The following is a 21,114-nucleotide window of genomic DNA, read 5'->3' on the forward strand; positions in this document are numbered from 1 at the left end:
TATGTGTTATTGATAATTTAGGAAGAACATCATGGTAAAAGCAAAGAAACCTTCTAAAATGGTATAGAATTTTTAGGAAATATCTGCTGGGCATATTTATTACTTCCTTGATATATAAATTTCATAATGGTGAAATTCTGTATACCAGATTTCTATATTAAAGAATAATTATATGTGTCATTTAGCATAATTAAAAAGCTAAACTGGATTTTTGTTCATAAGTAACTACAAATTTGTAGTTCTTGTAGTTCATTTGAAATAATTACTTAACTCCAATGGTTACTTGTATAAGACACTAAGAAATCATGGAAAATAAAAGACCATAATAGAAATTTTTACTTACTTTGCAGCAATTAGCTTTCCTTCATCATTTTTCTTCATCATATTATCTTTTTTTTTTTTTTTGGGAGACAGTCTTGCTCTGTCACCCAGGCTGGAGTGTAGTGGCACGATCTCAGCTCACTGTAACCTCTGCCCCGTGGACTCAAGCAATTCTCCTGCCTCAGCCTCTGGAGTAGCTGGGACTACAGGCATGTGCCACCATGCCCGACTAATTTTTTGTATTTTTAGTAGAGATGAGATTTCACCATGTTGGCCAGGCTGGTCTCGAACTCCTGACCTCAGGTGATCCGCCAGCCTCAACCTCCCAAAGTGCTGCGACTACAGGCATAAGCCACCTCGCCCAGCCCATCATATCATATTATGTTGAGTGATGTTCAGTTGAAGTAATCTGCTTTCTTTTTTTATTTAGCCTGCAATTGTAGCTTTCCCTTTAAATCAATAAAATACCTCAAAGCCAACTTATTTCTAATCTTTATTAAAAAATAAGTTTTGGTCACAGGTGATAACTTTTTAAAAATGCAAACATTTTATTTCCTATCAAGGTATGGGGAATAAGAAATACATTCACTAACATTCCTTTTTAAGGGAAAAGAAATGTTATTTAGCAAATAATCAAATAGAGTTAGGTGTTCTTTCAACTTCTTTTAGATAACATTCGCTTTCCTTGATTCTAATGCCTTATAAGTAAAGGTACAGAACTTTTACTTTACATAGAATACTTAATTGTAGAATACACTGCTTTTGGGTGTCAATACCTTTTTTATTTTCTACTTCTTTTCCAGTACAGTGATGAATAGAAACAATACCTTTTTGAATCTGGTTGTGATTATGCTGATTTTTCATGGCAGCAAAAATCAGCAAGTTTAAAAAAAAGCGCAGTACCAGCAGCCAGACTTCACCATAGCTATTCATTTACTTCCAGATACTCTCAGGACTGGTTTTTTTTGTTTGTTTGTGTGTGTGGTGTTTGTTTGTTTGTTTGTTTTGAGACAGTCTTGCTCAGCTGCCCAGACTGGAGGCTGGAGTGCAGTGGCACGATCTCGGCTCACTGCAAGCTCCGCCTTCCGGGTTCACGCCATTCTCTTGCCTCAGCCTCCCGAGTAGCTGGGACTACAGGCGCCCGCCACCACGCCCAGCTAATTTTTTTGTATTTTTAGTAAAGACGGGGTTTCACCGTTGTCTCGATCTCCTGAACTCGTGATTCGCCCGCCTCAGCCTCCCAAAGTGCTGGGATTACAGGCATGAGCCACCGTGCCTGGCCTATTCAGTGTATTATAATCCATTATCATTATTCTTTTTGATGCTTTAATTGTTCTAAATATGATATGGCCAGTGGGATGCCCTCAAGTTGGGTCTTGTGTTCTTTTGTATCTCCTCACCTTTACTTGAGCACTTATTTTTTGGCACAGTGAAATGTTCTGGGCTCCCTACTGCACTCCTGGAATCAAATCATATGAGTGGGCTGGGCGCAGTGGCTCATGCCTGTAATCCCAGCACTTTGGGAGACCGAGGTGGGTAGATCACCTGAGGTCAGGAGTTCGAGACCAGCCTGGCCAACATGGTGAGACCCTGTCTCTACTAAAAATACAAAAAATTAGCCGGGTGTGCAGTGAGCCGAGATAGCGCCACTGCACTGCAGTCTAGAAACGGTGTGAGACTCCATCTCAAAAGAAAAAAAAAAAAAATCATATGAGCTTTTATCTTTTCAAGTAAAATCTGGGCATTTGTCATTAAAATAAATTGTTTTGCCCATCCTTTTGAGGAAAAAATACATTAATATAATGTATTTGATCTTTGAAACTTAAATGTAGATTAAATTCTTAAAAATTAGATTGTTTAAAGCTGTCACAGTGACAAGTTAAGTTCTCACTAAGCTTAAATTTGAACACAAATCTCAGACAGGACCCCATCTAGGCAACATTTTTAAATAAATCAAGTTTCCTTCCTTCCTATTTCTACTTTCTATTCCTTTTTACCTAATTATATTACCTCTGTAACTTTACCATCTTTAAGGCATTCATCACTTTCATGTTCTCTAATAACTGTCCAGTAACAGAGGAAAACAGTTTAATGAACTAATTTATTATTGAATTTTTTTTTTTTTTTTTTGAGATGGAGTCTCGCTCTGTCACCCAGGCTGGAGTGCAGTGGTGCGATCTCGGCTCACTGAAAGCTCCACCTCCCAGTTCACGCCATTCTCCTGCCTCAGCCTCCCATTCTCCTGCCTCAGCCTCCCAAATAGCTGGGACTACAGGTGCCTGCCACCACGCCTGGCTAACTTTTTTGTATTTTTAGTAGAGATGGGGTTTCACTGGGTAAGTCAGGATGGTCTCGATCTCCTGACCTCATGATCCGCCCGCCTTCCAAAGTGCCGGGATTACAGGCATGAGCCACCGCACCCAGCCTTAAATTTCTGAATGTAAGAAATATTTTCAAATATAGTAATCTTCTCAGGAAAATAAGGCTTAATTTAAATTTATTTTCATGAATAATACTTTATTATCATTATATTAAGTTTTTTTTACCTTTAGTATCATCAATAACAATAACAATAAAATTGAGATTCAATGTTGTTGTAAGTAAACTGTGGATTATTTGAATCAGTAACACCTCTTTGAGCGTTACAATGATTCTCTGGTAAGTTTACAGATAAATGAACTGCTGTGTAACACTTAGAGTTATTTTCCAAAATTTATTTAAATAGTTGTAAAAAGTTGAAACTAGATTGACCTTTTCAATAAAGGCTAATTAATTATAAAAATTTAAAACTAGATTAGCCTTTTCCACTAAAACCACTGTTTAAGAGATGACAGGAGAATTACGAAACATTGTTTTTTCTAGTTCTTAATAAGCTATGCTTTATGGTTTTGGGAGAGATATAATTCAAGTGGCATTTATAATACTCATCTGCAATAAATTTTAAAACTTAATATCCATAATAATTCTCCTAGGTTACAGTCTTCACTTTGCCATAACTAGTTTGATGTCCTTGGGCAAGTCACTTATTCTCTCTGAGCCTATGTCCTATTCTGTAAAAAGAAGTAGCTGAGAAAGACCTTTCTAATGTTGAATTTTTGAATTTCACATTAACATGAAAGTAATGTGCTATATCACCACTGAATTTCTGTGTCTTTTTGAAAGGGATCTGTGGAGAGGATATTGTGTGAGTAAGGTATGGAAGGGGCTTTTAAAAACATCTTTCTGAAGGGAACATTTAGTAATACAGATATTACAGACAGCAGTGGTACTTTTCAGCACAGGCATACCCAAGAAGTTGCAAGTATTCAATGAATTTCTTTTGGCTGTAGACCTCTTTATAATTTTTGTACTTCTTCTATCATAACAAAGTCCTTGCAATAGTGTGATAATTATAGTTTGGTAACTTTTTACAACCACTTTGTAGCTTGAAGTACTATGGTTTGACACTAAGGGATGTCGAGGGAGTGGAATAAACCTATGTTATCTGCTTCTGGCACTACCAAGTTTTCTTTTCAATTTATTGTTGAAGTGTTAGTTTCATACCACAGATTTATCTTTAGTCCCTATATCTATATCTCTCAGATCACTTATGAAACTTTTTAGGGCATTCCCTTCCCTCCTCCCCCATTGCTTCCGAGACATCTCTCCTTACTCCAAAAGGAAGGAGGGAAAGAAGAAGAGAAATACAAGTTTAAAAAATACGTATACAGTTGATTCTCATTGTTTGTGGTAGCTATGTTCTATAAAGTTACTATGAACACTGAATTAGTGAATGCTGAACCAGTGTCCCTAGCATAAATATGAGTTAGTTTTCAAGGAGCGTTTGGTAACATTTTCATCAGCTGATCAGTACATAAACTTGTTTTATGTGTGTTTCTGTTAAACACACCTTATTTAATATACACTGTTGATTCACTAGCGTCAAACTCACAGCCAACAGCACTACAGATAGAATATCCCTAATCTGAAAATCCAAAATCCAAATGCTTCAAAATCTAAACACCAACATGACGCTCACAGGAAATGCTCATTGGAGGATTTCAGATTTCTCATTTTCAGATTAGGGATGCTCAGCTGATAAGTATAATGCAAACGTTCCAAAATCCAAAAGAATCCACACCCGAAACACTTCTGATCTCAGGCATTTTAGATAAGTGATACTCAACCTGTATAACTCATGCCTGAATGAAACCTATCTAGCACATGTATTTTCTCTATAAGGCACATCACAGCCTTTGTTTACTGAATAGTAGCCAGCACTTCGGCATTATGCGTGGATGCTGTTTGAAACAGCAAAATCACCAACAGAAAGCATAAAAATGTGAAAAACATGGCACTAAATAGACCATGAAAGGGACACTTGTTTACGGTATGCGAGAGAGCTGAAGCAAGAAGGCAGAATGTTGCCTTGTTTGACCTCAGCTGGGAATTTGCACATTGGGCCACTCAGAATTTTCACCAGTCTTAACATGTCCACAAACAAGCATGAAAATGCTGCAAGTATTGATTTGGGGGTTCTAAATAAATTTTAGCCAGTTAGATGAACTTGCAGATATGAACTTGCAATGAGGATCAATTGTGTATATGAAGATCAGTTGTGTGTGTGTATGTATATATATATATACATACACACATACATATATATGTGTATATATACAGATATATACACATATATACACACATATATACACACACATATATATATACACACGTTTATATATATATATGTTTTAAATTATACCCCAGATCACTTCTGTATATTCTATTGTATTTCAAAAACAAAAGCCATAATATCTATTTCCGAACTTGATACATCTACAAGAGTGGCATATGTTGGAGGAGATTAGCATAAAAATGGCATAAAAAGCCATTAAAAATGGCATCATTTATCCCACGGCTTTCTGTTCAGCCTTATGCCTACTTTCAGTTTTAAAGCAAGAATTGAGAAGTTTACAACTTAAGAATTATCTAGGATTTTTGTGAAATCTTAAGCTACTCAATTTATTACGGCTACTTTTAATTTGAAAACACCTTGCTATTGGAGAGGTAGCTGTTGACTGACATTTTTCTTTCCCACCCGTTTTTAAAATTGCCTGACACCTGTCTTTTTACTTGCTTTGATGGCTTTTAGTTTTATTGCGTCTGCTTTTTTACTGCAACCTGCATGAAATCCTTTGTAATAGTAGGTGAAGTATAAGTAAATGCATTTGTTTATAAAAAAGAATTTCACATAACTATTTAGGATAGGAATGTCTGTGTACACATATTTCATTGCAAAATTAAAAACACAAATGTCCCATTTGGAGCCATCATAAAGTAGTAGGGAAAGTATTACAATGATTGGCCTTTTTCCATACTTGGAACACACTTTAAATAGAAAAAGAATAACTTTTTAATTTTGAAATTATTCTTCTATCTAATGTTATGCATTGGTTCTATAGGCTTTGTAGCTGAGCAGTTTCTAAATAACACAGCCACTCAACTGACATACCATGGATTATGTGAACTAACTTCAACGGTTCAGGAAGGAGAACTTTGTGTGTTCTTTCGGAATAATCATTTTAGCACCATGACCAAATACAAGGTATGATATAGAAATAGCTATTTAATCGTGATTCTAAATCAAAGGAGCTTGATTTAGAGATGTCTTTTGATCTGCTTATAAAGATTTTAGCATAATATTTCTTAACCATCAAATTATGAAGGTAATTATTAAATACAGTACTTCTTAAGGATGGGATGGATTAACAATTGAAGTGTTACCTCAAATCACTTTTTGTTTTTTAATTCTCAAGTTCTTTTTCACAGATCTTTGCAATAAGTATTTTATTATTTTCTTTCTGAGAAAAAAAAAAAAAAAAAAAACCCTAGAGATAGAACTAGGAAGACTTCCTTTTTTTTTTTTTGAAATGGAATTTCGCTCTTGTTGGCCAGGCTGGAGTGCAATGGCGTGATCTTGGCTCACTGCAACCTCTGCCTCCCAGGTTCAAGCGATTCTCCTACCTCAGCTTCCTGAGTAGCTGGGATTACAGGCGTGCACCACCATGCCCAGCTAATTTTTGTGTATTTTTAGGAGAGATGGGGTTTCTCCATGTTGGTCAGGCTGGTCTCCAACTCCCGACCTCAGGTGATCCTCCCCCTCGGCCTCCCAAAGTGCTGGGATTACAGACGTGAGCCACCACGCACAGCCTTTTTTTTTTTTTTTTTTTTTTCTCTTTTTCTTTTTTTCTTTTTTGAGATGGAGTTTCACTCTTGTTGCCCAGGCTGGAGTACGATGGCATGATTTCAGCTCACCGCAACCTCCGCCTTGGGTTCAAGCGATTCTACTGCCTCAGCCTCCCAAGTACCTGGGGTTATAGGTATGTGCCACCACACCTGGCTAATTTTGTGTTTTTAGTAGAGACGGGGTTTCTCCATGTTGGTCAGGCTGGTCTCAAACTCCCGACCTCAGGTGATCGCCCACCGTGAGCACCACACGCGGTCAGAACTAGGATGACATCTAATGATGGAAGTTTATATTTCAGTGCTAAAGGAATTTAGAAGAAATAAATTTTTTTATTTATTTAGATGATTTGCCTTTATGATAGTGTTTGCTATTATTAAACTTTAATAACTTTAATGTGACCAAACATTAAATTTGTTAAGAATGTGAAGCTTTAAATTCTTCCTATAGTGCCATTTATGGCTCTGTCAAAAACATTTACTGTTTTACTCTTTTTATCTCTTATAGCCATTCTTATTGTTATTACAGCTGTCACTTAGTTCAGAAGTTTGTCAACTTATATGTAGATTTCTTCAGTAGTACAGTAGAATACTGTTCTGATCCCATCAATAATATACCAAAAATGTTCAGTAGCACTTCATGCATGGGGATAAAAATACAAGATATGTTCTGTTCGCCAACACTTCACTTCAGCCAAAATGGTGTCTATTCACTGATAATCCTCCATCCCATACACACATTATACCTTCTAATTTCTGCACTTTACTGCCATATCTTGAAGGGGTGGATTGCCCCTCCACACCTGTGGGTGTTTCTCGTTAGGTGGAACGAGAGACTTGGAAAAGAAAGAGACACAGAGACAAAGTATAGAGAAAGAAAAAAGGGGGCCCAGGGGACCGGCGTTCAGCATACGGAGGATCCACGCCGGCACTGGCCTCTGAGTTCCCTTAGTATTTATTGATCATTATCAGGCGTGGCAGGATAATAGGATAATAGTGGAGAGAAGGTCAGAAGGTAAACACGTGAACAAATGTCTCTGCATCATAAACAAGGTAAAGAAAAAAGTGCTGTGCTTTTGATGTGCATATACATAAACATCTCAATGCCTTAAGGAGCAGTATTGCTGCCAGCATGTCCCACCTCCAACCCTAAGGCGGTTTTCCCCATCTCAGTAGATGGAATATACAATCGGGCTTTACACCAAGACATTCCATTGCCCAGAGACAAGCAGAGACAGAAGCCCTCCTCTTATCTCAACTGCAAAGAGGCATTCCTTCCTCTTTTACTAATCCTCCTCAGCACAGACCCTTTACGGGTGTGGGGCTGGGGGACGGTCAGGTCTTTCCCTTCCCACGAGGCCATATTTCAGACTATCACATGGGAAGAAACCTTGGACAATACCTGGCTTTCCTAGGCAGAAGTCCCTGCAGCCATCTGCAGTGTTTTGTGTCTCTGGGTACTTGAGATTAGGGAGTAGTGATGACTCTTAACAAGCATGCTGCCTTCAAGCATTTGTTTAACAAAGCACACCCTGCACAGCCCTTAATCCATTTAACCCTGTGTTGACACAGCACATGTTTCAGGGCGCACAGGGTTGGGGGTAGGGTTACAGATTAACAGCATCTCAAGGCAGAAGAATTTTTCTTAGTAGAGAACAAAATGGAGTCTCCTAGGTCTACTTATTTCTACACAGACACAGTAACAATCTGATCTCTCTTTTCCCCACAATATCTCACTCCTTAATCCCTGTTTGGAAAGGTCTTCTCATTCCTTTTTGCCTGTCCAAATTTTACCCATCCTTTAAGAAGCATTTCAAATACTAACTCTTTAGTAAAGCTACTTCTACTCTCCTCAAACCAGTGGTTCTCAACCCAAATTGTATGCTAAAACTGTATGGGAAGCTTTTTTAAAACTGCCAATCCTGAGAACCTACCACCAACTCCATTAAATGAGAATCTCTGGAGGTGGGATCTGAGCATCATTAATTTTGAGTGCTTTTCAGGTTATTTTAATGTGCAGCTAAGGCACAGTACAATTGTCTAACCATCATCTAGCTGTTATTGGCTACATCATCTTTTTTTAGCCCTTATTGGTTAATACCTAGTTACCAGTTTTCTTTCCATGTAAATGTGTCATTTTTTTTTCTAAATGAAAGTGGCTTATTAAAGTCGTGAATTACATCTTCATTTTTTTTTCAACACTTTAGTCAATGAATTACACAAAGTAGTATAAAATAATGATTTGTTTGCTTATGTAAGAATACCCTTAAAGCCCTTGCTCTCCCATTCCTATCTTAGTTATAGCAACAGCTCATTTGTATAACTTCAACATTTTAGCTAGATGTATGTCAGATGTGGGCCAAGATACATCCATACTCCTCAGAAATCTAAGGCCAAGGGACATAAGGATCAGATTTATTGCTACATGGTGACTGCTACTAAATCATTTTATTTCTTACTTAACCTGACCTTTCAAGTCTAGGATTTATTTGTTTATTTAACAAATATTTATTGACCATGTATCATGTCTGGGTGCTCACTAGTAGTAGGAATACAGCCATGAGCAAGACAGCTATGGTTTCTGCCTATTAAGGACCTCCTAGTTTGACAAGGGGCAGATATTAAATAATTACACAAATAATTATTAATTTATTTCTATTGAGATACATTTTGTTAAGGATACATATCATAAGCTGTGAGTGTTTTTATCAGGATTTATAACTTAGTTGCTTTTATCGGGACTTATAATTTAGGGAGTGTCAGGAAAGATTTACTTAAGAAGATCACATTTAAAATGATACCTGAGGCTGGGTGTGGTGGCTCACGCCTGTAATCCCAGCACTTTAGGAGGCGGGTGGATCACCTGAGGTCAGGAGTTCAAGACCAGCCTGGCCAACATGGTGAAACCCCGTCTCTACTAAAAATACAAAACTTAACTGGGCATGGTGGTGGTTGCCTGTAATCCCAGCTACTTGGGAGGCTGAGGCAGGAGAATTGCTTGAACCTGGGCAGCGGAGGTTGCAGTGAACTCAGAATGTGCCATTGCACTCCAGCCTAGGCGACAAGAACAAAACTCTGTCTCAGTAAATAAATTAATTCATTCATTAAATAAAAATAAAATGATACCTAAAAAGTGAATCTTCTAGTTTAATCAGTTGGCCAAAAAAGAGTTAACTTAGCAGATAGAACATGTATGCAAAGGCCCTGAGGAAGGAAAGAGCTTGACTCCTGAGGAATTAAAAGAAAGTCAGTGTACCTGAAGCATAGTAAATAAAAGGAATGAAGAAAGTCTAAATAGATAGCCAGGCACTAGATCATATAAAGTCTTGGGTGTTTTGTTTTGTTTTGTTTTGTTTTTTGAGACGGGGTCTTGCTCTGTCGCCCAGGCTGGAATGCAATGGTGCAATCTCAGCTCACTGCAAGCTCCGCCTCCCAGGTTCATGCCATTCTCCTGCCTCAGCCTCCAGAGTAGCTGGGACTACAGGCGCCTGCCACCACGCCCAGCTAATTTTTTTGTATTTTTAGTAGAGACGGGGTTTCGCCGTGTTAGCCAGGATGGTCTCGATCTCCTGATCTCGTGATCTGCCTGCCTCAGCCTCCCAAAGTGCTGGGATTACAGGCGTGAGCCACCGCACCCGGCCTATTGCATCTCAAAATTAACTATAAATCTTTTTTTTTTTTTTTTTTTTTTTTTGAGACAGGGTGGGGTCTCACTCCATCACCCAGGATGGAGTGCAGTGGCTAATATAATTCTCAATATCTAATAATCTAGTCCATATTCAGATTTGCCACTTGTCCCCAAAATAGTTTTATGGATGGTTTGTTCAAACCAGGATCTAATCAAAGACCATGCATTGCATTTGATAGAGTAACTCCATTTTGATATGATCCAAATGTTGTGTTCTCCAGGGATCCTATGGGCATTTGGACAATTATTTATGCCCCATTATAATTCTTGGTTCTGTTTCCTATATTCCTATTGTACCAGCTTTCCGATCCTGAGTCTTTAGATAAGACACTGCTTTACTTCTGACAGAGTACCCAGTGAGTGTTTTTTTTTTTTTTTCCTGAAACAGGGTCTTGCTCTGTCACCCAGGCTTGAGTGTGCTGGTGCAATCTCAGATTACTGCAACCTCTGCCTCCTGGGTTCAAGCGATCCTCATGGCTCAGCCTCCCAAGCAACTGGGACTACAGGTGTACGCCATCACACCTGGCCAATTTAAAATTTTTTTTAGAGACAGACTATCCCCATGTTGCCCAAACTGGTCTTGAGCTCCTGGGCTCAAGCGGTCTGCCCAACTCAACCTCCCAGAGTGTTGGGATTACAGGTGTGAGCCACTGTACCCAGACATGACTGCATTCTTTATAAGGGTCAAAAGCACGTCTTCTTCATTGACCCAGTGACAGATTACCTGATTTACAACAGAATCTAAAACACTTTGGCTGTTGGTGTAGAATAGAACCCCTAAAGGAATACTTTTAAAATACTAAATGCTAAATAAAATTTAGGGAAGGGGTTCTTCCAGCATGGTGTCCATTTGCTTAATAAGGGAATAAGGCAGAGAGAGGATTGTGCCTTTGTTCTATTAAGGCTGTTCGTCAGTAAGACTATTATTCTCTCCTACTAATTCCTGAGTTGTTTGTAGCTCTTTATAAACTTGAGCCCCAGAGAATGTGTGATTTAATAAGGACACAAATAATAATTTTTAAAAATAGAGGCTGGGCATGGTGTCTCATGTGTGTAATCCTAGCACTTTGGGAGGCCAAGGCTGGACAGTTGCTTGAGGCCCAGAGTTCAAAGCCAGCCTGGACAACATAGGAAGACCCCGTCTCAACAAATAATTTTGAAAGTTAGCCAGTGTGTTGGTACGCGCCTGTAGTCCCAGTTATTCGGGTGGCTGAGGTGGGAGGATCACTTAAGCCCTGAGCCCAGGAGGGTGAGGCTGCGGTGAGCCATGATGGCACCAAAAAAAAAAAAAAAAAAAAAAAAAAGGAAACCTTCTTTAAACAAACTATGGCTACTTTTAAAGCTACATTACATCTTCCATATCTTCCTACTGCCTTCTAGCATTTCACTTTTGAGAAACCCTGAGTTTTGAGGGACATCTTGTGCATTCATATTTAATGACCAGCCAGGCTCACACATGTAATTGCAGTACTTCGAGAGGCTGAGGTGGGAAGATCGCTTGAGCCCAGTAGTTAGAGACCAGCGTGGACAATGAAGTAAGACCTTGTCTGTACAAAAAACTTTTAAAAAATTAGCCAGGCATGGTGGTGTGTGCCCATAGTCCCAGCTCTTTGGGAGGCTGAGATGGGAGGATCATTTGAGTCCAGGAGATCGAAGTTACAGTTAACTGTGATCATGCCACTGCACTCCAACCTGGATGACAGAGCAAGACCTTGTTTCAAAAAAAAAAAGGAAAAATTATATTTAATGGTCACCATGTTTTCCATCTTTCTACTCCTGTGAACTCTTTCTCTTTGGAACATCTATCGCATAAATACGTTTCATCCCACAGAATTCAAGATAAACTTTCAGGCCAGGTGTGGTGTGGTGTGGTGGTTCACGCCTGTAATCCCAGCACTTTAGGAGGCCAAGGCGGGTGGATCACTTAAGGTCAGGAGTTCGAGACCAGCCTGGCTAACATGGTGAAACCCCGTCTCTACTAAAAATACAAAAATCAGCTGGGCATGGTGACGCATGCCTGTAATGCCAGCTACTCAGAAGGCTGAGACAGGAGAATCACTTGAATCCAGGAGGCGGAGGTTGCAGTGAACCAAGATCATGCCACTGCACTCCAGCCTGAGTGACAGAGCGAGACGCCATCTCAAAAAAAAAACAAAAAAGGTATACTTTCAACAAACAAAATTTAACATCTAGGTAGAATACATTTCTACTTCAGTGGTGTTTACAACTAGGGGCTTATAATAATAAATGCCAGTCTATAATAAACTGGCAATCAGACATAAATATCTATACTTCTATTATTCTGTTAGTGGGGCTACTTTTTAGGGATTTTTTTTTTTAAGATGGAGTCTCACTCTGTTGCCCATACTGGAGTGCAGTGGCACAATCTCAGCTCACCACAACCTCCACCTCTCAGGTTCAAGCAATTCTCCTGCCTCAGCCTCCCAATTAGTTGGGATTACAGGCAGGTACCACCACTCCCGGCTTATTTTTTTTTAGTAGAGATTGGTTGCACCATGTTGTCCAGACTGGTCTCAAATCCCTGACTTCAAGTGATGTGCCCACCTTGACCTCCCAAAGAATTGAGGTTACAGGCGTGAGCCACTGAGCCTGGCCTAATTTTTATTACGACTTTTCAGAGGATCTTTATGCTTCCAGGTATTCATGATTATGTTATATCATTATCATCTCAAGACCTAGGCCAACAGGGGAAAGTCCATGATGGCAGGACAAAAATGATTACCTGGGAAGGGTCACCTCCAGTTTCTTTACTGGTTGTACCAATTTCTGTAGGAATTTACTAAACCCTATATATGAAACGTTTTTTTTAAAATATTTATTTATTTATTTAATTTTTTTTGAGCGTGTGTTAAAATCTTTTGTCATCCAGAGTCTTTTGGAATTCTAGATATGTTTGAGCTGTGGACTTTGACAAGAGGGGAAGGGAGGTATATATGCTTTCTAGTTATTAATGGTATTGTTTAGTATTACATCTCTGTTCTAATTCCCATCTCTAGATATTGGATAGAAGCAGGAGCAAATTCTCTGTTAAGTTAGACTGGTTTTGTTTGTTTGTTTGTTTGTTTGTTTGTTTTTGAGATGGAGTCTCACTCTGTTGTCCAGGCTGGAGTGCAATGGCACAATCTTGGCTTACTGCAACCTTCACCTCCCCGGTTCGAGTGATTCTCCTCCCTCAGCCCCCCGAGTAGCTGGGATTACAGGTGCCTGCCACCACATCCAGCTAATTTTTGTATTTTTAGTAGGAATGGGGTTTCACCATGTTGACCAGGCTGGTCTCAAACTCTTGACCTCAGATGATCCACCCACCTCGGCCTTCCAAAGTGCTGGGATTACAGGTGTGAGCCACTGCACCCAGCCTAGGGTTAGGCTTTTTGGTGATCCTCTGTACACCAAAGTGGTGTTTAAAGGACCATAGGTGGTGTTTCAGTACAGCAAACCATTGAAAAGTATGTAGATGTTTCTAAAACCTGTACCTGGACAAAGTATTCTGTTTATTAACTTCATGATTTCATCTTTATCTATTTATTTATTTTTACCACAGCTGATTTTATCTTTTTTTTTTTTCTTTTTGAGACAGAGTCTCACTCTGTCTCCCAGGCTGGAGTGCAATGGAGTAATCTCAGCTCACTGCAACCTCCGCCTCCCAGGTTCAAGCAGTTCTCGTGCCTCAGCCTCCCAAGTAGCTGGGATTGTGGGTGTGTGCCACCACGCTCAGCTAATTTTTTGTATTTTTAGTAGAGACGGGGTTTTGCCATATTGCCCAGCCTAGTGTCAAACTCCTGACCTCAGGCAATCTGCCCGCCTCCGCCTCCCAAACTGCTAGGATTACAGGCGTGAGCCACCACGTTTAGCCTCGATTTTATCTTTACAGACTTTTTAAAGCCTTCTGCCATCATGAGGTCACAATGGATGTGTTAATCAAACTGACCCATTTTTTGTGAATAATATCTACCAATCAACCTCACACTTCCGAACGAATATAGTACAAACAGTGATTTATACTGCACAAGACATTTTCTCTGACCACAGACATTAATTGACTTCCTATTGTTGGAAAGTCCTCTTATCATTCCTAGTTTTGTGATTTACTGTTGCTAAATTCTGGAAAAATACCTCTGTGTTTCTTTCATTATTAGCAAAGTAAAATCCATCTCTGTTAGTTATTACTTGTAATAACATCCTCCATGAACCCTTCATTAAACTTTTTATTCCTCTTCTATCTATTGGCAACAAACAGGAATAGCCCCAATTTCTGCTATCATTTATATCACTTCTTTCCTTGTACATCCACCTGGTCTTCTACAATTAAACTGGGCAGATCATCTTTGCAAAATACACATTGACCTCACTATTTATTTATTTATTTATTTATTTATTTTTTTTTTTTTTTTGAGATGGAGTCTCGCTCTGTCACCCAGGCTGTAGTGCAGTGGCACAATCTCTGCTCACTACAAGCTCTGCCTCCCAGGTTCACGCCATTCTCTTGCCTCAGCCTCCTGAGTAGCTGGGACTACAGGCGCCTGCCACCACGCCCAACTAATTTTTTTTTTTTTTTTTTTTTTTGTATTTTTAGTAGAGATGGGGTTTCACCATGTTAGCCAGGATGGTCTCGATCTCCTGACCTCGTGATCTGCGTGCCTCGGCCTCCCAAAGTGCTGGAATTACAGGCGTAAGCCACCGTGCCTGGCCTATTTTTTTTTTTTATGTTTTTTTGTGTGTGTGTGTGTGAGACACTTTCATTCTGTCACCCAGGCTAGAGTGCAGTGGCATGATCTTGGCTCACTGCAACCTCCGCCTCCCAGGTTCAAGAGATTTTCATGCTTCAGACTCCTGAGTAGCTGGGATTATAGGCGCACACCACCATGTCCGGCTAATTTTTTGTATTTTTAGTAGAGACAGAGTTTCACCATGTTGACCAGGCTGGTCTTGAACTCATGACCTCAAGTGATCCACCCACCTCACCTCCCAAAGTGCTGGGATTACAGGCATGAGCCACTGCACTGAGCCAGCCTCATGATTTTCTTATAAATAATTTCAATTTTGGGGGCCAGATACAGTGGCTTGTGGCTGTAATCGCAGCACTTTGGAAGGCTCATGATTCTATGAAGATAATATGCTTTTTTTTTTTTTGAGACAGAGTTTCACTCTTGTTGCCCTGCCTGGAGTGCGATGGTGTGATCTTGGCTCATTGCAACCTCTGCCTCCCAGGTTCAAGCAATTTTCCTGCCTCAGCCTCCCAAGTAGCTGGGATTACAGGTGCATGCCACCATGTTTGGCTAATTTTGTACTTTTAGTAGAGACACAGTTTCACCATGTTCGTCAGGCTGGTCTCGAACTCCTGACCTCAGGTGATCCACCGGCCTCGGCCTCCCAGAGTGCTGGGATTACAGGCGTGAGTCACCACGCCCAGCCTGAAGATCTGTGCTTTTCTTTTTTCTTTTTTTGAGACAAATTCTCACTCTGTAGCCCAGGCTAGAGTGCAGTGGCATGATCTCAGCTCACTGCAACCTCTGCCTCCCGGGTTCAAGCAGTTCTCCTGCCTCAGCCTCCTGAGTAGCTGGAATTATAGGCGCACGCCACTGCACCCAGTTAATTTTTTGTATTTTTTAGTAGAGACAGGGTTTCACCATGTTGGCCAGGCTGGTCTTGAACTCCCGACCTCAGGTGATCCACCCACCTCGGCCTCACAAAGTGCTAGGATTACAGGCGTGAGCCACCGCGCCCGGCTGATCTGTGCTTCTGTGCTTTTCAACAGCATAACTAGATTGATTTCTGTGAGCAGAGTGAGGAGACCATAAGAGAGCAAATGCTTTCCTGTGGGTCTAGATAGTGAGATGACTATTTATCTATGCAGGAAATTTGAAAGTATAAAGATGGGTTGTAAATAAACCATTTCTGTCCTAGAAACAGAGTCATTTAAGTCAGTTTTGCTTCTCATATTATACATATGATCATGACTGTTGGATTCCTATCCTTACCTAATTCTATATCCTAGATCTAGTTGTTCCATTTCATTTTTATGGCCCTCCTTCACCACCCTCTGGTAACTTCTGCTTGCTCTTAACTAAGATTACATAGCCCCTGTCTAGATCACATAGCTTCTAGATCTTTGGTTCATCTAATGATATCTGCGTAGCTCTTTTCCTATTATGACTCCTTGATTGTCCTTTTACCATGTCAACCTTTATATTCATGTCATAACTGTTTCCCCTATCTCTTGGTTTTAAATTACTGACATCTCTCTGAAGTATATTCAGTCCCAACGTTTTTGAGGTTGGTTGTTTTGTTGTTATTTGTTTTTTACCATAAACTCAGCCAGATGGTATAAGGTTAGTTCTGTTTGCTTTTTTACTTTAGGGATTAGAAGTGAAAAGTAGTTTAGAAGGAGGTACAGTTCTGGATAAATACTAAAACCATGTTAAAGAAATAAATTTGTTTATTCTATTTCCTCTTTGACTAAGGCTATATTGGAAATTTTTTCCACAGAATGCTACATTTAAGTAACAATCCATTAAGTTTAGCTATTTTTAAAGCTGGTTGATATATCAAAAATTGTCACTTTTTAAATTAAAAGGGGAGGGGGCGGAATTTGAAAACTGGAATAAGGAAAGTGATGATTCCATAGTACAAGCAGAGAGATTCATCTTTTTCTCTTAAATAGGAGACAGAAGCAGATAGACACAGAAATTGAGATCAATTTAGATGATACTCATGAATATAATATCTTCTGTTTATGAAGCAGTTAGGGGCCTTGTACTATATTAAGCATTTTATATTGATTATTTCATTTAATCTTCACAACTCCTCTGTGAGGAGTGGATATTATTATTCTCACTTAATAGCTGAGGGAAGACGTAAAGACCCTAAGTAACTTGCCCAAGACCACTTAGCTTATAAGCATTTCCAGTATGACTTTCAAGTCCACTTTCAACTGGACTTTCAAGTCAACAACTATGCTTCACTGCCTCTCTGGGTGGATAAGAAAGTGCTTTTTTGGATAAGACTACATTTGTTAAGTAGGAGTAGTAAGTTCATTTTTGATACTTAAAATACTTCAGAAACTCTCTTAGAAATGTATAAATTTTCAAATTATAAGGTACCTTAGAAACTTCAAAATTTCTAAGAAGAAAAAACTAAAGTCTAGAGATGTTAAGTAATTTGTTTTTAGGTGTTTTGGTGTTTTGTTTTGAGACAGTCTCGCTCTGTCGCCCAAGCTGGAGTACAGTGGCACAATCTTGGCTCACTGGATCCTCCATCTCTTGGGTTCAAGCGATTCTCTTGCCTCAGCCTCCTGAGTAGCTGAGACTACAGGCACGTACCACTACACCTGGCTAACTTTTTGTATTTTTAGTAGAGACGGGGTTTCCCCATATTGGCCAGGCAGGTCTTGAACTCCTGACCTCAAGTGATATGTCCACCTCAGCCTCCCAAAGTGCTGGGATTACAGGCGTGAGCCACCACACCCGACCTAGAGATGTTAAGTAATTTGAATCCAAGTTAGTTAACCAAAAATATTTAGCCAGTGCTTTCCTCCATATTGGATCACAAAAAAACACGGAATGAAAACCTATTCTGTCCAAAAATACCCTCGTAAATTAATTCTACAGGGAGTAGTTACTTGTATTAACAACATACCTGACAGTGGAGTTTGAGACCACCCTGACCAACACAGTGAAACCCCATCTCTACTAAAAATACAAAAATTAGCCGGGCGTGGTGATGGGCACCTATAGTCCCAGCTACTCAGGAGGCTGAGGCAGGAGAATGGCGTGAACCTGGGAGGCAGAGGTTGTAGTGAGCCAAGTCACGCCACTGCACTCCAGCCTGGGCAACAGAGTGAGACTCTGTCTCAAAAAAATAAAATAAAATACCTGACAATATCATCACAATTTGTAAATTGATAAAGTAGAAGAAAACTTGTCAAATTTAATAATATTTTATAAATTTACAAATTGTGACAATATTGACATTTTATATAATATAAACTAATACATAATTAAGAATTGAATGCATTAAAACCTATATTATTATTTATGAAATTTTTCAGTATTTTAAAAACTGATGAAATTAGAAGGAAGATTTGAGTCTTAAGAAAGCATTCACTGCATAATGTAGCAAAAGTGCTGGAATATCAATGCAAGAAATATTCTTGATAGTGATTTAACCATAGACTCTCAGGATCAGATGGGCCTAAACTAGTACTATAGACATAGATATTTTGCTATTCTATGCTATAATTACATAAAGGAACTTTGGACTTAATCTGCATTGTTGACAGTGAACCAGTTATAGTTTTTTTAAAAAAATAAATGTCAGGCCAGGTGCGGTGGCTCATGCCTGTAATCCCAACATTTTAGGAAGCTGAGGCGGTGAATCATCTGAGGTCAGGAGTTCGAGACCAGCCTGGCCAACATGGTGAAACTACGACTCTACTAAAAATACAAAAATTAGCCAGGTGTGGTGGTGTGCTAAGCCAGGTATAGTTGCAGCTACTTGGGGCTGAGGCAGGACAGTCGTAGAACTCAGGAGGCTGAGGCTGCAGTGAGCCAAGATCGCACCACTGCACTCCAGCCTGGGTGACAGGGTGAGACCGAGACCCTGCCAAAAAAAAAAAAAAATGAAAGGACAACCCACAAAACGGGAGAAAACATTTGCAAACTACCCATGTGACAAGGGATTAATAACCAGAATATATAAGGAGCTCAGACAGCTCTCTAGAAAAAAAAAATCTCATAATCAAATTTAAAATGGGAAAATGATTTCAGTAGACATTTCTCCAAAGAAGTCATGCAAATGGGGCCAGGTGTGGTGGCTCACACCTGTAATCCCAGCACTTTGGGAGGCCAAGGTGGGGAGATCACTTGAGGTCAGGAATTCAAGACCAGCCTGGCCAACATGGTAAAACCCCATCTTTACTAAAAATACAAAAATTAGCCAGGTGTGATGGTGGGCACCTGTAATCCCAGCTACTCAGGAGCCTGAGACAGGAGAATCACTTGGACCTGGTAGATGGAGGTTGCAGTGAGCCAAGATCACACCACTGCACTCCAGCCTGGGCAACAGAATGAGACTCCATCTTAAAGAAAAAAGACAAACAAATGGCAGACAGGTATGTGAAAAGGTGCTGAACATCACTGGTCATCTGAGAAATGCAAATCAAAACTATGAGATATCATCTCACCCCAGTTAAAATGTCTTTTTTCCAAAAGACAGACAATAACAAATGTTGGTGAGGATATGGAGAAAAGGGAACCCTCATACACTGTTGATGGGAATATAAATGAGTACAACCACTATGGAGAACAGTTTAGAGGTTCCTCAAAACACTAAAAATAGAGCTACTATACAATACAGCAATCCCACTCCTAAGAATATACTCAAAAGAAAGGAAATCAGTATATCAAAGAGATATCTGCACTCCCAGGTTTATTGCAGCACTATTCGCAATAGCCAAGATTTGGATCAAGGTGTGTCCATTGACAGACAAGTGGATAAAGAAAATGTGGTACACATAAACAATGGAGCACTATTCACACACAAAACAGAATGACATCCTGTCAATTGCAACAACATGGATGGAACTGGAGGTCATAATGTTAAGTGAGATAAGCCAGGCACAGAAAGACACACTTCGCATATTCTTTCTTATTTTTTGGAGCTAGAAATTAAAACAATTGAGCTCCTGGAGATAGAGAGTAGAATGATGGTTACCAGAGGCTGGGATGCGTATTTGGAGGCAGGCAGGATGGATGGTTAATGGATGTTAAAAAAAAAGAAAAAAGCAGAATGATTGAGACCTAGCATTTGCTAACAGACTGTAAGTATAGTCAAAAATAATTTATTTGTACATTTGAAAATAACTAAAAGAGTGTAATTGGATTGTTTGTAATACAAACAGTAAATGTTTGAGAGGATGAATACCACATTTACCCTCATGTGATTATTATGCATTGCATGCCTGTATCAAAATACCATGTAGGCCAGGCGTGGTGGCTCACTCCTGTAATCCCAGCACTTTGGGAGGCTGAGGCGGGTGGATCACGAGGTCAGGAGATCGAGACCATCCTGGCTAACACGGTGAAACTCTGTCTCTACTAAAAATACAAAAAATTAGCTGGGCATGGTGGCACACTGTGTGCCTGTAGTCCCAGCTACTGAGGAGGCTGAGGCAGGAGAATCGCTTGAACCCAGGAGGCAGAGGTTGCAGTGAGCTGAGGTTACACCACTGCACTCCAGCTTGAGCCTGGATGACAAAGTGAGACGACTCCTCAAAAAAAAAAAAAAAATCTCATGTAACCCACAAATACATACACCTACTATGTATCCACAAAAATTAAAAATAAAAATTTGTATGCGCGTACAGAGTCTATGTGATAAGGCAGGAAAATACAATCAATACTGGGCAATTTGGTGCTACAAAACAAGTACAAAACAATTGCGCTGTATCTATTATTGGTATACAAAAGAAGTACACTGATAACACAAAGTAGGTACAAAGTATTATTGGTGTATAAAAGAAGAGCAACTAATGGTGTAGAGAAAGGAAAAATTGGTATGGATTGGATTAGTCATATAGGCTTAATTGGAAAAAAAAAACAGGCAACATGGTATCATTTTTTGTGACTGTAATGTATTTTTCAGGAATTTGTATGGTATTTTTCTATTTTGTGAAATGAGATTATAAACCCCCCAAAGGTGTTTATAAGTCATACATTAGCTGAACATGCCAAGAGCTCTTATTTCTTGTTATAGTGCAGTGTGCCAATTATAAATATATTCAAAGCCAAGTGGATTTGAGGAAGTAAAATATCTACTTGGTCTATTTATTGTGTTGTACAGATCTAAACAGTAGGAATGTTTAA

General features: G+C 39.4%; 1 protein-coding gene across 2 annotated transcripts in view; it reads left to right on the plus strand.

Annotated features, from left to right (window-relative positions):
- Positions 1-21,114, plus strand: part of MINDY2 (MINDY lysine 48 deubiquitinase 2) — an 86,709-nt gene that overhangs the window by 55,246 nt on the left and 10,349 nt on the right. For both annotated transcript variants that reach the window (XM_002825499.6, XM_009249882.4), the window contains exon 6: positions 5,763-5,905. In XM_002825499.6, the coding sequence (XP_002825545.1) occupies positions 5,763-5,905 (143 nt within the window). The remainder of the gene's footprint in view (positions 1-5,762; positions 5,906-21,114) is intronic.

The sequence above is a fragment of the Pongo abelii genome, chromosome 16 (assembly GCF_028885655.2).
Source record: "Pongo abelii isolate AG06213 chromosome 16, NHGRI_mPonAbe1-v2.0_pri, whole genome shotgun sequence".
In the NCBI taxonomy this organism is placed as follows: Eukaryota; Metazoa; Chordata; class Mammalia; order Primates; family Hominidae; genus Pongo; species Pongo abelii.